General features: G+C 43.0%; 1 protein-coding gene across 3 annotated transcripts in view; it reads left to right on the top strand.

The window, feature by feature from the left end:
- Positions 1-14748, top strand: part of LOC103148684 (receptor tyrosine-protein kinase erbB-4-like) — a 306643-nt gene that overhangs the window by 254402 nt on the left and 37493 nt on the right. For 2 of the 3 annotated variants that reach the window (XM_007567561.2, XM_007567560.2), the window contains exons 18-20: positions 9979-10101; positions 10318-10416; positions 14395-14580. In XM_007567561.2, the coding sequence (XP_007567623.1) occupies positions 9979-10101; positions 10318-10416; positions 14395-14580 (408 nt within the window). The remainder of the gene's footprint in view (positions 1-9978; positions 10102-10317; positions 10417-14394; positions 14581-14748) is intronic. The other variant, XM_016679417.1, reaches the window with a different exon arrangement.

Below are 14748 nucleotides of genomic sequence, written 5' to 3'. Positions count from 1 at the left end.
AGGAACTTCTCACATACTAAACACATCCCCTTGTTCTCTAAAAGCAGGCGAAAAATCTAAAGCTAACAATGCATTATTAAAACTCCCAAGTTTTAATAAGGCAAAAACAAGCTGCTGTTTGGCCAAATCTAAACATTTAGTTTTATTTTTAGGATGGATGTTTGTTTCTTTTTAATTGGGGGCCCTTCTGGCCTTTTTCCCGTTAACATAAGCAGACCTTCAGACGTCCAACCTTGAGCAGGTGCTTATCCAAACTGTGTGAGCGTAGGAGTTTTTTTTTTGTTTTTTGTTTTTATTATGCATGTCTGCCATTGCCCATCGATCTGGCCTTGAAGAGGGTTCATTTCTTGGAAGCCTCAGGCGGGCGGAGTGGACTTTATATTCACAGGAGAGAGCCAAAGATGGCCGTGCCAGGGATTGTGGAGCTAGCGTGTGTGGCTCGCGAGGCTTTCTTCCTCTTGTGTCGCGTGGAGCCCCAGCAGTTATGTCATCAGTGTCATCGCTGCGGCCCAGTCGGGGCAGGCTGCCTGTCGGTCTGCATTAGTGTAATTTACAGGTAGAAGGCGCAGCGTTATAGACAGCTGTCAGGCCGGAGACGCGGGAGGGCGACCGCGGGGCACTTCCTGCCTCATCCCGGCCGTACGCATCCATCTTAATCAGCTCGGCTGTGTTCCGACAACAGCTTGACCTCGAGGGGAAGCGGATCTGCTAATGCACTGTCACGGAGAAGGAGGAGCTGGGAAGGTGCTGGCCGACGGGGATTCCTTTTGCTCCTTTTGCATCTTTCTCCCTTCATCTCGTCCTGAAAGTGATTTAGATCTCCAAAGCACCGTCAGCCGCGCCGCTGTCCTCCCAGGATGCCTAATTGTGGTGTAAAAGCAATTAGGCCCAATCAAATCCTAAAAGCTCTAGGTAGGTCGGCCTCGGGGTCGTTCTCCAGGTTTAATCATCTTGACGGCATCCATTCAGACACATTAGTATATAAATCCTTAATGTGTCCGGTCACTATTCATGGGTCACGCCAATAGGAGCATTAAGAGAACAGGGAGGAAGGAGAGTTGTGCCTGAAAGTGACCTGTCAGAGTTGTAGCCTGCAGCAAAACGAAGTAATAATCTGTTCCAGTCGTCTCAGCAGGAGGAAAAGTCCAGAAAGATCTGGTTTTTTGCTCATTTTCATTGAATAAAACCTGCAAAGGATTTCATTCCACTAGAACCTTTTCACATTTTGTCACGTTATAAACACAAATCTCAACATCAGCGTTGAGCGCTGTGCACTGATAGCAAAGCTAATTGTTTTGCTTCGAGCTTTAGCATTTTTGTTAACTTTGGATCCGTTTAGCACAGCTAGCTTATGTTTGCGGCTATATTCTAAAGCGCTAAATTAATTGGTTGATTTGTAAACATTTCTGTTGAATATAGTTCAGCATCTGTGTTGAAGCTTTGGTCATTTGGTTAAAAATTCTTCAAGTAGTTAGACATTCATGCTCTTATTATGAAGTGGGCGAAGACAACGCAGCAGCTCCATGTCCCCTCCTTCTTTTAAAATAACTTTATTTAAAACGTACAGGAACAAACTAAAAAATAGACAGTTGTGGAGAAAAAGACACAAATTTAACTAGAATATCTAAAATTATGTAAAAATTAAATTTGAACGCACGGTTTGTAGTTTTTCATGGGCAGATAGCAGTTAACTTGAAATTAGCTCATTAGCTTTAGCTTCCACTAGACTAATTGTTATGTTGGCATGGTGCTTTAGCATTAGCAGAATTAATGTTTATGATTAGTTCATCAGGGTTAGCTCAGTAAGCTTCTCGGTTAGCGGTGCTCACCACTGCTCACTGTGTTCAGCTGGATTTTTGTGAAATGAAAGAAAAATGTTGTGTGTTTTCCAAAGGTTCTTATGAATGAAAAATTTTAAAAAGTGTGTAATATCCTTATTTATGAAGCAAAGTTTCATTTTTTAGCCAACATGCAAAATACTGTGTGGTAGAAAAACTTATCAGTTTTTGATAAATAAAATAATGTGAGAACCTCATTTTGACCTCCTGTCGTCTGATATGAAAGTGACAAACAGAGAATTGAGGAATGTGTCCCAAACACCCAGCAGCAGTGGCTGCAGCCAGCGGTTGTTCTCGGAAGTAAAAAGTGTCTGTAATATATGAAATCATGCCACACTTTTCAATTTCTGAAACCGTTTATCATTTTCCTTCCAGCTCATGTCTGCGTACTGCTTGGTGTTGGCCTATCACATTAAGCTCTCAATAAAGCACTGATGTTTTGCAGCTATAATGTGGCTAAATGTGTGGGAATTAAAGCGGTTTCTTTCTGAAAGGACTCTCGGCAAGTGAGTCGTGAAGAAGCGCAGCCTGTGTCAGACTTTCCCGCGGCTCTTCTTTCAGCCTGACGAAGCTCGGTGCTCGGCACGGCCGGCGGACGTGGGCTCTCTATTCAGACGGATAATAGAGCTGACTCGGTGCCGGCGAATGGAGATCAAGCTTGTCTGGATGAGGGATTTTGGTGCGGCGAAGGCTCAGGGACTCCCCCCCGCCACCTCCCCTCCTTGTCTACCGCAGCTGTTTGAAAGAGAGAGCTCACCTCTTGTGTCAGACCGAGAAGAGGTGCCTCCAGTTGTGCACTGTCAGAATGCGATCTGAGCACTCAGCCATTATTTCCATATCAAGGACACGTGCGAAGGCTGTCTCAGTGTTGACTTGCAAAACACACTCCTAAAACCTCTCTTTATTGTTTTTTTTCCTTCTCCCTTTTTTGTTCTCTCTCTTTTTTTCTGTTTCTCACCTCGGAATAGAGAGAAATCTGAGCCCCGCATGAAAACGCCTCATCCTGTTGTGTCTTTGTAAGGAAGGCCTCCTGAAAACAAATTGCTTTTCTCCCTGGAAAGAACGCGGCAAACAGCCGCCTCGCCTCGCCGCTGCGAGCTTTAAACTTTGACCCCCATACAATGAAGCGGGACTAATGCGCTCAGAATCGCCCTCTCCTTATTTCCTCAAGGTCCTCCTCCTCCTCTTTAGCTGCTTTGTGTTCAGACTGGGGATGTGGACAGCTCCAGCACTGCTTACACGAATTCCCAATGTTTAGGGATAATGGACAGGATCCTGTTGACCGGCTGTTTGCTGGGCAGTGTCCTCCATCTGGAGTCTTACTAAATAGTAAATAGACTTCCAGCCAGATGCAGATCAGTCGCTAAAGTTTGGAGTGTGAACCTAAAACTCACAAGACGACAAGAGACGCATGTTGTTTCTTTTGATTTCTTTTAACTCTTCAGACCTCAGGAGAGGGTTTTCAACTAAGCATGGCCCCAGTTGGTATTGATGCTGTGATCGTGATGTAGCTCACATCATTAGTTGTTTTAGTGTCTAAAAAGCTAGCAGTGCTTCCATGTTGTTTATTTCTGGTCTGTTCTTCTGTTGGTATTTATCATTACTACTGGGATCCCGAAATGTTGCCAAGCAAATGCTTAAAGAGTAGTTGGGGCAACTTCTACTGCAACTTCGTCAGACGAAGCCATGCCGACCATAACTGGCTAGTTCTCACAAGTTAGCAGTCTTCTTGTATGACGAGATCCTGTCACACCCCAACCTGGGGCAGATCGGTGTGTGACAGGAGGAAGCTGACATTGAACCGACGAGCTTCCGATTGCAAGACAGCTACCCACTGAGCCACAGTCACCCCGCTGCCTTAAGGACCCGACACATGGGAAATGACGTTTCTCCTTTTCCATTCATTTACTAGGGAACTTCAGTGCAGCGACGATTGCTTGTCCTCTTCCAGCCAAACAACCAGCGACGTTTGTCCGTGTGAAAATTTGAAAGTGCACAAGCAGGCTAGGGACGTGACACAAGAAAGGGGATAAATGTTGAACTTTTGTCACTCTCCATTGCTATTACCAACCTCCTCAGAGGGAGAACATTTTACCTTAAAGACAAACAAAACAAACCAAGAAGATTACTGGCATTCCCCTGAAAGTTGAAGACTTCTAAAGCTTCAGTTCTCTTGGCCTTGTTGTCTACGTTTTCATGGGGTTGGGAGGCGGTGGGGATATTATGTCATGAGGATCCACATTTGTCCCTGAAGAAGCAGACTAGTCAAAGCTAGAAAATCAAGTCAGAAGCTACTAGCTCACTGTACTAGTTAGCTACAGAATATAACTTTGATTGTATCTTTCTTTCTAGTTCTCTCTTTGTCTTGTTGCTCCGCCCTTTGGCTCATTTATACACAAATGCCCAACTCTAGTTCTTCAGTCATTACACAGTGCAGTGGAGACTTTTACTCATCCATACCACAGTCTTGATCTGAAAAACCAAAATCTGAAATGTATTGGTACAAATTACTTAGCATATCTGTACAACCCCTATAAATATGCCGGCTTATATATAGAATACAGAGTTATGCTCATCAGTGTTGCATGTATAATTATTGACAATACAGCATATAAAAAACAAGATGTGGAGATGAACTCGAGACCTCACAACTAATTGTGAGGTCTCGAGTATAAGTTGTGATAAGTTGTGATAAGTTTACTAATAAGTTTAGACTTATTAGTATAAGTCTAAACTTATGCCAGCTGAGTGACACAGTCGATGACGCACAACAAATGTATGAATCTGCCTTTTTTTCATGTTCTTGCTGTTTTTTGCTGTCATTTTGATTCAGTCGGGAGGCTTAGCAAAATGGAATTGACAACAAAATTTGTGCGGCTCGGCTTTAGACACATCCTGCCAGCATTATGTCGAATGTGTGTTAAGAGGGTGACTCAGTGAGTTCACTTGAAAGGTGCAGCGAGGTGCCGTCGCTCCACCGGAGCATAGTAGCTGTGATTGGATGACATGACTCATGCTGAACAACAGACGTTTTGCTTTTGTGAAAACAAAACTAAAATAAAACAAAGAAAGTGTCTGGATGTTTTGATGAACAGTTACATTGCTTCCACCCAGCTGTGTTGCAAAAAATATGCAAATTGGCTTTATATTTACCGTTATCCTTACAATTTGTAGCTTTCATTTCAAACAGAAACTGCCATTTATCACACTGTTTCTTTTTTGTTATGAATTAATTTCCTTGTGACATACAATATTAAAATTTACATTATTACTATATGTAAAGCCATAAAGATAAAATGCGATATGTCATCAATCAGGATATAAAGGAATAAATGTGACATATTAGACTTTTCTGGTTCAAAAACAATCCCATAACTTTTCAGCAACTTTTCTAACTTCCTGCTGGGGTTTGCTGTGCATTAGTGCTAAAGCTAGCTTGCACATAAACAAATGAAAATTCCTTTTCAGCCGAGTTATTTGAATATTTTTATGCTCTTGAGCATTTCTGTTAGCATCTCCATCTATGAGCAAATACAGTGTTATATAAGTCTAATTCATTTTAGCCTGATTATTAAAAGTATCATTGCTGGAACATCATTTAATAATCGCTTTAGTAAATACAGCTGTGTTTGAATGATTTTCCTAAATAGTAGTTTTATTCCAAACGGATCATAACTAATATTATTCTCTGCTCTTAGCTGCTGGCTAAAAGGTTTCTCCGTGACAAAGCTGCTTCACTTCAGTGTGTTTCAATTACAAAGCATGACAACGGCAGCATTTCTGAGCGGCTAATGTGAACATTAGAGCGTCCACCCGAGGGGCTTTCAGAGCAACTTGATGTTTGAAGACACTGTTTACTTTTCCTGCGCTCGGTAATTCTGGGAATGTATTCTGGCTGGAGGCTCGAACGCGGCGCTTATTTGTCCAATGAAGCGTCTGCGTCCTGTCCGCGGCGCCACCAGTGCAGCTCATTTGGCGGCGGCACTGTGCGTTATTAGCTGGTAAATAAAGTGGCGTGGCGAGAGCACGGGCGAGAGCGAACTCAAGAGAGTTTTACTGGCCTTGAGTCTGTATTGTATTTAATAGAGCTCTCCTCTCAGTCCAGTCCAGCCTTGTCCTAATGAAACAATAACAGCTACAGCCTGTCACCATCTGCTCTTATTACCGCCCCCCCCGTTACCTCCCTCAGTCTCATCTCTTCCTGTCAGAGCCCCTCCATCACTTTCCACCTTCAGCTGCTCTTGTTTTCATTGCAGCCGTGCAAAAAATGTACACAAACACACAGATGACGATCATTCGCTTTGCTGAAGCAGCCTCATATGATGATGCAAGGAATATAAGAAATACAGGTAACACTTTATTTGAAGGGGTGACATGACACTGTAATAAACATGACATAACACCTGTTATGAACACGGAGTCTTCATGAATATTTGACTGTTGTCATGAAGTGTCTTTCGGTAAAAAAAAGTTGCATTAAAAGTCCATTTAAAGTGTCAACTTTGCGTTATTTGGCAAGTAATAATGAAGTTACATTAAAACTTGCATCTAATTAAACAAATAGCTAAGAGAAAACAAATGTCATAATGGATGGTGATGCTGCAGGCAGAAAGGATCTCCAGCAGTAGTCAGTATTGCAACGACTCTAAGGAGGCCTCTGACTGAAGACTGTATTACAGTCTCATTAGTATCATGACATGCTAACACCTCAGTATCTGGGCAGCAGAAATTATATTCCACACTAAAATGTCCTGATGACATCATCAGCTGCTAGCTAGCTAGCTCTGCTAATCCACTTCCTTTGGTCTTTAAATCTCTGCCTGGTGATATAATTTGGTCCTCCACTAACTCCTCTGGAATTTGGGGGTCAAAGTTCACATATTGGAGCATCTGAGATGCTAATCGGCTGCCTCCTGATGAAAAAAAAGATCAGCTTGTTGCCGCGGTTGCACATCATAGCTGTCTGAAAGTAAAAAGAGTAAGAGCAAACAAGTTCCAGACTAACAGCAACCAGAACCAGAGGGAATATTTGTCTGAAAAGGCAAAATCGTAAACTTTGTAAAATCAAACTGCAACTTTATGCAACCTTTAGCTGCTTATTCCCTCCATACAGATCAATGCTAAACAAACATTCAGCTGCATAAACATTCGTCTGCATGAATATGGAAGACGACCATGATTAGAATTAGATTTAGGTTAGTAAAAACTTATATTCATATAAGCCTAACAAATTCTTTATATTAACCAGTCTACACACACACGCACACACACTACCGCTGATACAATATGCATGCATAGATAACATCTAATCTGCATTGAAATACACTGTATATTGCTTATGTTTGCATTCCAATGAGAATGAACTTTGGTTCAACCGTTGACATTTTAAAGATTTAAATATATTTTTATATTTTTATCAACAAGCAGTGAGAGTTTCTCCAGTTGGTCCGGCCGTAGCTCTTCGGCTTTCTTAATATCCTTCAACGTTTTCCTTTGGACCAGACGGCGCACCAACCAACATATTTTAACATTTCATATTTAGACACCAAAAAACCAGCCGCCTCTTTTAGGGAGACCGTTTGGGGTTCAGTGTTGTTGCAGATATTTTTAGGAAACGCTGTCAGGTTCATATTTATGACTGCCATTTCTTTTATCCTCTACTTGTCTATTTGTCTCCGTTTTTCAAAGTCTGGTTCAGAAACTGGGTCAAAGAACAGAATCAAATGAATTGTATTTGATCTGCTGCTCTGTTTTTTACTTGGCTTGTTTGGGAGGGGAAATGAATTGATTTGATCTTGATCTGAAATTGAAATTGATCACTTGAATCAATTTTTAAAATAAAATTCTAGACAACTGAATTGAATCTGATAAAACATTCAGTTCGATTAAGTAAAACTGATAATAAAATGAAAACTTTGAGAATTGAAGCTAAATTGTGATTTCATTGAATTCATATCAAAATAGAATCTGACTTGAAAAAATTTTTTTATTGATGAACATTGAAGATATTAAAATTAAATTGTATTTAATTGTAAATTCACATTAAACTTGGATTAAATGTAACTGAACCGAGGTGCCACGCTGCTAAACGCAAAACGAAAACTTTTAAAGACGAAATTCAGTTGCTTGGATTAAAAATATAGAGAAAACAAGCTTTTGCATAAGATGCAAGATATAACAATTTATTAAAATGCAGCATTTTCTTCATGATATACTTTATGGGCATTTCGCTGTATTTTTACTCCACTTCAAACTTAAATTGAATTGAATGAAAGTTCCAGTTTTACAGTAAATTCCAGACTCCAAACAGTATTCATGCTGACAAAAAAACAGGAGAAGAAGAACCCGGTGTTTATAGTGGAGGTGGTCAGGTTGAACAACTGAAGCCAGGTAATGCTTCAGCTCAGTAACTTGGTTGCCGTAGTAACGAACATCAAAATCTTCAATTTTTACAGTGTTCACTGCAAAACAGAATGGAATCATGTTCCAGTGACTCGTCTCACTGGTCCCACATGCTGCTTTGGGGCCTCCAGTGAATTTTGGCCGTAGTGGCGGCCATTAATCGCTGTATCATTGCGTCTCGGCCCGTAGCGCTGACGGGTCTGGACCGCTGAGTGCGCTGTGGTCGGGCCAAGCCGAGCGGCTGATCTATGGCCTCATTAGAATGTTGGATGGCTGCGGTCAGCTGGTGATTATGCTGCTGATGGAGCGCGGCCCAGCAGGGACTCGATAGGCTGATCGCTCATTAAGACGCGTATCGATCAGAGCCATTGACTCCCCGGGCCGCCGTGTGAACAGGTGTGTCGCGCTCTGGCGGCTCCGTGCTCCTCTTACGCGGGGCGTTGGGCGGGGCGGAGCAGGCACCCTGTTCAAACCCCGACCGGAACGTTTTGGTGTGAGCACAGCTGCCGGGCTCCACAGACATTACATGATGCTGGCAGACGACAAGAGGTGACTTTAAAATCTTTTATTCTGAAAATCCGCCCTCTAAGCAGGGTACACCCATCCTCTACTGTACCCAACAGTGGCCGTTGCGACAAATTCATCAACTGAAACAAACTCTGCATCTTTATGCTGCGGAATTGCTCTTTGAAAGAAGAAAATGTGACTCTGGCTCTTTCTTAGCCTTAACTCTACCTGTGTCTGGATAAAGAAATGACAAAGTGTAAAACGTGCCTGCTGCTCTGAGCAGGGCAGGTTTTCATTCATTATGTTTAATAGAGCAGAGCAGCCTCGACCTTCACTCAGTTCATGTGCTGAAAACGGTTCATTTTACAAGAACCAATCACTGAGGGGAAAAAAGTTAGGTCTCGTCTTAAAATGCATTTTTCTGCTCTGGTGATTTGAATTTGAATATGACTGTTGGTTCCAGACAGGTGGGAGGATTTTAGGAGTCCTACCGCTGTAGGACCCCCTCTGTGTTCACAGGGACCACAACCACTACTCAACAGACAGAAAAACACTTCTAGATGCATATTTTCAATGTTCAAACACCAAATATACAAATATACATTAATATGCATCAAAACACACAGTGGAAACTGTCTTAGTAGATGCTAACGTCTTCTACAATACGACTTCGACTTTGGGGTTTCAGCCAATCAGAGCCAAGGAAAATGAATGGTGTTTACCGATTGGCTGCTTTGCAAACACCAGCCAGTAGTGTGTCAAGTAGCATTGCTCCAAAGTGTTTTAGCTGCATTTTCTTTTTTATAGTGTCAAAGAAATCTGAAAATAATTTGGAGTTAAGCTGCAGAGAAAAATTGCGACCTGGAGAGAAGAACCGTCTCCATGTCAACTTCTACTTCTGTTTGTTACAGTCCTGGGTAGCGTCAACATCTGTTATAGTTAGCTCGGATCATTTGCTCCAAATTAGATTGAGACACTCCTAGCTCAAGTTTTATCTTTTGCGACATTTTAAAAGTTTACTCAAAATTCACATGACCATCAATGGAAACCTGGCCAATGACAGCTTCTGTAAGGTTAGCTGCAGAACTGTGATTGGCTGAGCTGAGCTGAGGTGTTACTACTAGAATATAGAACCTGATCAGAAACTAATTGTGCCTGTTTGTCTTCATTGCTAAAGTAAGGAGTGTGTTGTGTGTGTGTGTGTGCGTGCGTGTGTGTGTGTATTGTCCAGCTGGTGGAGCCCCTGACCCCCAGTGGCACCGCCCCCAACCAGGCTCAGCTGCGCATCCTGAAGGAGACAGAGCTGAAGAGGGTCAAGATCCTGGGCTCTGGAGCGTTTGGAACTGTCTATAAGGTCAGAGGTCATCCAGCTGCGTTTTGTTTCATCACGTGAGCTGATTTTTAAAACATTGACACAATGTGATGATGGATCTGAATTTGAACAACATTAAAATGTGAATATCTTAAGTACAGAATAATGGTGTATGTCAGGGTCATGGTGGTGTGTGTCACGTGTGTGTACCTGTGGACTAGTGGCTGCGACTTCATGGCTGCTGCTCGTCTGTTTCAGGGCATCTGGGTCCCGGAGGGCGAGACGGTGAAGATCCCCGTCGCCATAAAGATCCTGAGCGAGGCCACGGGTCCCAAGGCCAACGTGGAGTTCATGGACGTGAGTATTTCTGACTCTGGGTTGTCTCGGTTCAGCTGCCAGCAACTTCTCATGAGTCGGAGTCTGAGTCGGAGCTGGTAATAAAGAGAAACTCACGGCGGCGTACAGCCAGCAAGCATTGAACAAGACTCTATTAAAAAAAAAACAGCTCCTAGCTTATGAGATATAGCTTTATTGGAGTCCAGAGCAATGGAGGGAAGTGGAAGAAGGAAGTAAGCAGTGGAGTTTCTGTCAGCTTCTCTCTGTCAGTCACGCTGGGTTTGACCTCTCAGGCTGTTTCGCTCAGATATAGTCACATTCAAGTTATTCGGAACCACAGAGACACCTTGATTCTCCTCTTTCTCAGTGATTCTATGTTGATTATTTTAGTGCTAATAAACTAGTTTGGACCAGGAGGCAACTCACTCTGATTGGTTCCTTTTCTAGACTTCAATTCATGAGCCTGTGGTTGATTTTTTTGCTTTTTGGGACCGGGATAGGGTTAGGGTAATTCAAAAATAATTAGAGTATTTTTGAATTACATTGAATTCAACTGAACGATTGTTAAACATCTCTTCTTTAGTCTTGTCTGACTGAAGGACAGATGCATATCTAAAAACATGAACAGCTAACATGCTAACTGAATCCTGCAGAGACTTTGCTTGTTTTCCACTCTTGGGAAGATTAGCTAATGTTTAAAATGTTTTCTACTTGTGATGTTTCCAACGGTAACCAGATGAGCTTGAACTTGTTTGGAAACAGCGTTGTACGCTTCCCGAGTTGATGTGTGTCAAACACTTGCACCTCGACTGTCATCCTACCTCGGCGTTGTGCTGCGGATCAACAACCTGCCTGAACGCCAGCGTTTATAGAGCCGCTGATGAATCCCATGGAAGCAGCAAAAGGACACTGTTCAGCTGTTTTTGCCTGCTGCATCAGCTGTGATTCAGTCTCATCACCTTTTCCAGATAATAGATCCATTAGTCGTCCTGAATGTCTCACTAAGAGGCTGTCTTGGTGACATTTAGGAGCTTAACAAAACACACTGAGTGTCCAGCCTCCTGAAAGCAAAGTGTGGCGAATTTGTTACGTGACAGCCATCGTTCGCCATCTGTTTGGAGGATTTTATGTAATTTTGACAAAAGACGAGATGCAGTTGCAAATATTCCCAAATAAATGTAATAATTTTTAAATAAAAAGGTCTGTAATAAGGTCATAAAAACAGTGCTTTAAATTACAGACTTATTTCAGTAAATCAATTCAAACAGTAGAAATGATGTAGATTTAGTCCAAAGGGTAAGCCACAGAAGGTCATTGCTAAAGAAGCTGGCTGCTCCCACTTTGCTCCATCCAAGCATATTAAATGGAAAGTTGAGTGGAAGGAAAAAGTATCAGAAAACAGGTTCCAAACATGAATGAATGTGTAGCTAACTGAAACCCAAATTCACCTTTTCTCTAAATTAAAAAAATGAGTGAAAAGTTCAGTGGAAGGAAACACTGTAGCCTTCTTTGTATGAAATGGCACTTGTCTGAGACACCTTAGAGACAAAGCAGAGACCCCGGGCTTTGATTGGATTACAGCTTGGGCTGAACAACAGCAACAAGTTGTGATGCCAACTTCTGTTTATTTATTCACCTTTTGAACTTAAATATTGAAATACATCAACTTTTCAACAGTATTTCTATATATAGATGCCCCAGTATCTGTGCTCTCTCTTATTGTTCCTATTTAACCTTTTTTTCCCCCAGTTTTTCTTATCCCAGCATCTTTCCTCCTTCCTCTGTTTCCTTCTCCCAAGGGGTGGGTGTGTGTGTGTGTGTGTGTGTGTGTGTGTGTGTGTGTGTGAAGGTGTGGGGGCGGATCTGTCCATCCAGAGCCAATATGCTCTGTCTGTTGGCTTGTTAAACAGCAATCTAAAGGCAGGCTCACGCTTCGCCACTGAGAAACTGGCCACTGGAGTGCCGGCTCCAAGGCACACTCAGAAAATCCACAAAAACGCGCGCTCACACACACATGCGTATGCAAAGAGCAGATTCTTCACAGAATGAAGCCTCAGCAGGGTTTGGATGAGAAGAATGTGGGGCGATTCGCTTGTGTTGGCAAATATGAATCAGAGCTGATTATTTGATATGTGAAATCTGTTCATTTAGAATGCCCCATGCATGCACTTGCTGAAACATGCACCAGTTTTGCAAAACTCTGCAAGTCTATCATTCACCGTATGTGGCCAAAGTGCATGTGTTTGTGTGTGTGTGTGCGCGTTTGAGGGGAAGCAAGCAAGGGAGCAGGACGGTGAAAGTCAGGTCGGCTGGCAGTAATGGAGGTCAGTGCTCAGGGAGATGAGAGAGAAACCAAAACACACACAGTCACAAAATGTCACACACACTTGCAGGAGTCCTCAAACGTTTGCCCGGAGCGTACAGAAGGTTTAGCCGGACATAGTTTATGACTCCAGGGCCTCTTGGGATGTCAACGGAAGAATTAAAGCCTTCAGATTCCCTTTTATCTTCCTCTGTTGAGCTGATGCCTGACTCACAGAGTGGAATTGTTAGTGTAAAGCGTTTTAGTTGTCAGCATAAAGCTTGTAATCATCAGCATAGAGCGTGTAGCCATCTGCATAAGGCATGGAGTCGTTGGTGTAAAGCATGTAGTCGTCGCCATAAAGAGTGTAGTCGTCTTCGTAAATCATGTAGATGTCTGCATAAAGTATGGAGTAGTCCGCTTAAAGATTTGAGTCATTGGTATAAAGTACTGATGACTACACTGATGTAGTCATCGGTGTAAAGCGCGAAGTTTTCAGTGTAAAGTGTAAAATTATCTCCGTAAAATGTCACCTGTTGTCGGTGTAAAGCATGTAGTTGTTGTTTTAAATCATGTCCTCAGCATATAGTATGTGGTTTTTGGCGTAAAACATATAGGTGTCGGCTTAAAGACTGTAGTCATTGGTATATAGATTGTAGTTGTCAGTGTAAAGTGTGGAGTCAACTTAAGGCATGGGTCATCGGCATAAAGCGTAGAGTCATCAGCCGTGGATGTCATGACACTACTTTGAACAGGAAGACTCTAATGTTGCCATAAACTTCTTTATACAGCCTGTGCCTCCTTCTCCTGCTTAGTTTTAATCTACTCCACTCTCCTTCTAACATTAATTTTCTGAATATAAATTTTCAGAGGGACCTCGTGTATGTGTCCGTTGTCCTGAGGGCCAAGCCCGCATACACCTCTCCTTGACCACTTGCCATATGCAAAGAAAGCTAGTGTGAGTCCTTGAGCGTAGCAGAGAGCTGCTGAGGGACTGCGCCTCCATGCTTGAATCTAAGCAGGAGAGTCAGAGAGGCGAAGGGAGATGAGAACGACCGAACAGAGTGCTTTCCACCGACCACTGCAATCGCAGCTTCTGCCACAAGTACCCGTCCTCGCAATCATAACACTTCATCACCGCCACGCGTCCTTCTGCTTTGCAGCTCCGCAATAACAATTACCCAACACTGAACCCCAACTGTTCAAACCTCTACGTCCATCTGCTGTTGAAAGGGAGGGAAAGAGGGGAGGAAGAAGAGGGGTGCAGGGGGGTCTGGGTGGGAAAACACATTTGCACAAGACATGAAACAAGAGTGAAGGAGATGAGACAGAACAAGAGTTTGTGATCACATGCAACAAGCATGCGTGATGGACGTTTTTGGTGTTTCAACTGTGCCTGTTCAATATTAGTTTTACTGTGCTTGATGAGCTTTGAAGAAGTCACTGTGAGAGTGATCTGGACATATGCTATTCACAATCCCACAAGCCTGGAGTTTTGCCTCCAACTTTAAAAGTATTTGGTGTTATACAACCGTCCAAATATTGAGTCCAAGCAGTTGTGATGTGTTCTGTTTAGTTATGTAGAGTCCAGTTTGACCCAGTCCTGTTTAGTCCAGTGCAACCCATCCTGAAGTACATAAAGGGTCCACTGCTGTCCACTTAGTCCCTCTCTGTGTCCTCGCCCCCCTCTCACCCAGGAGGCCCTGATCATGGCCAGCATGGAGCACCCCCACCTGGTGCGCCTCCTCGGTGTGTGCCTGAGCCCCACCATCCAGCTGGTCACCCAGCTCATGCCCCACGGCTGTCTCCTGGACTACGTCCACGAGCACAAGGACAATATCGGATCGCAGCTGCTGCTCAACTGGTGCGTCCAGATTGCAAAGGTAAGCAGACGGCGTCGGGTTATAGCAATGCTCTCCTGCACTGCTGCAGATGGATTACATGGACCTGTGTTGATTTTATGTAAATGAGTAGAATGTGATTGATGGGAACATGTAGTGGGTTTCCAACTCCAGACTGACTGAAAACAGACTTTGATATTTCTCTTTTTA

The sequence above is a fragment of the Poecilia formosa genome, unplaced genomic scaffold (genome assembly GCF_000485575.1).
Source record: "Poecilia formosa unplaced genomic scaffold, Poecilia_formosa-5.1.2 Scaffold210, whole genome shotgun sequence".
Lineage (NCBI taxonomy): Eukaryota > Metazoa > Chordata > Actinopteri > Cyprinodontiformes > Poeciliidae > Poecilia > Poecilia formosa.
The sequence above is the reverse complement of the archived record's forward strand: the minus strand, read 5'-3'. Positions and strand labels throughout refer to the sequence as shown.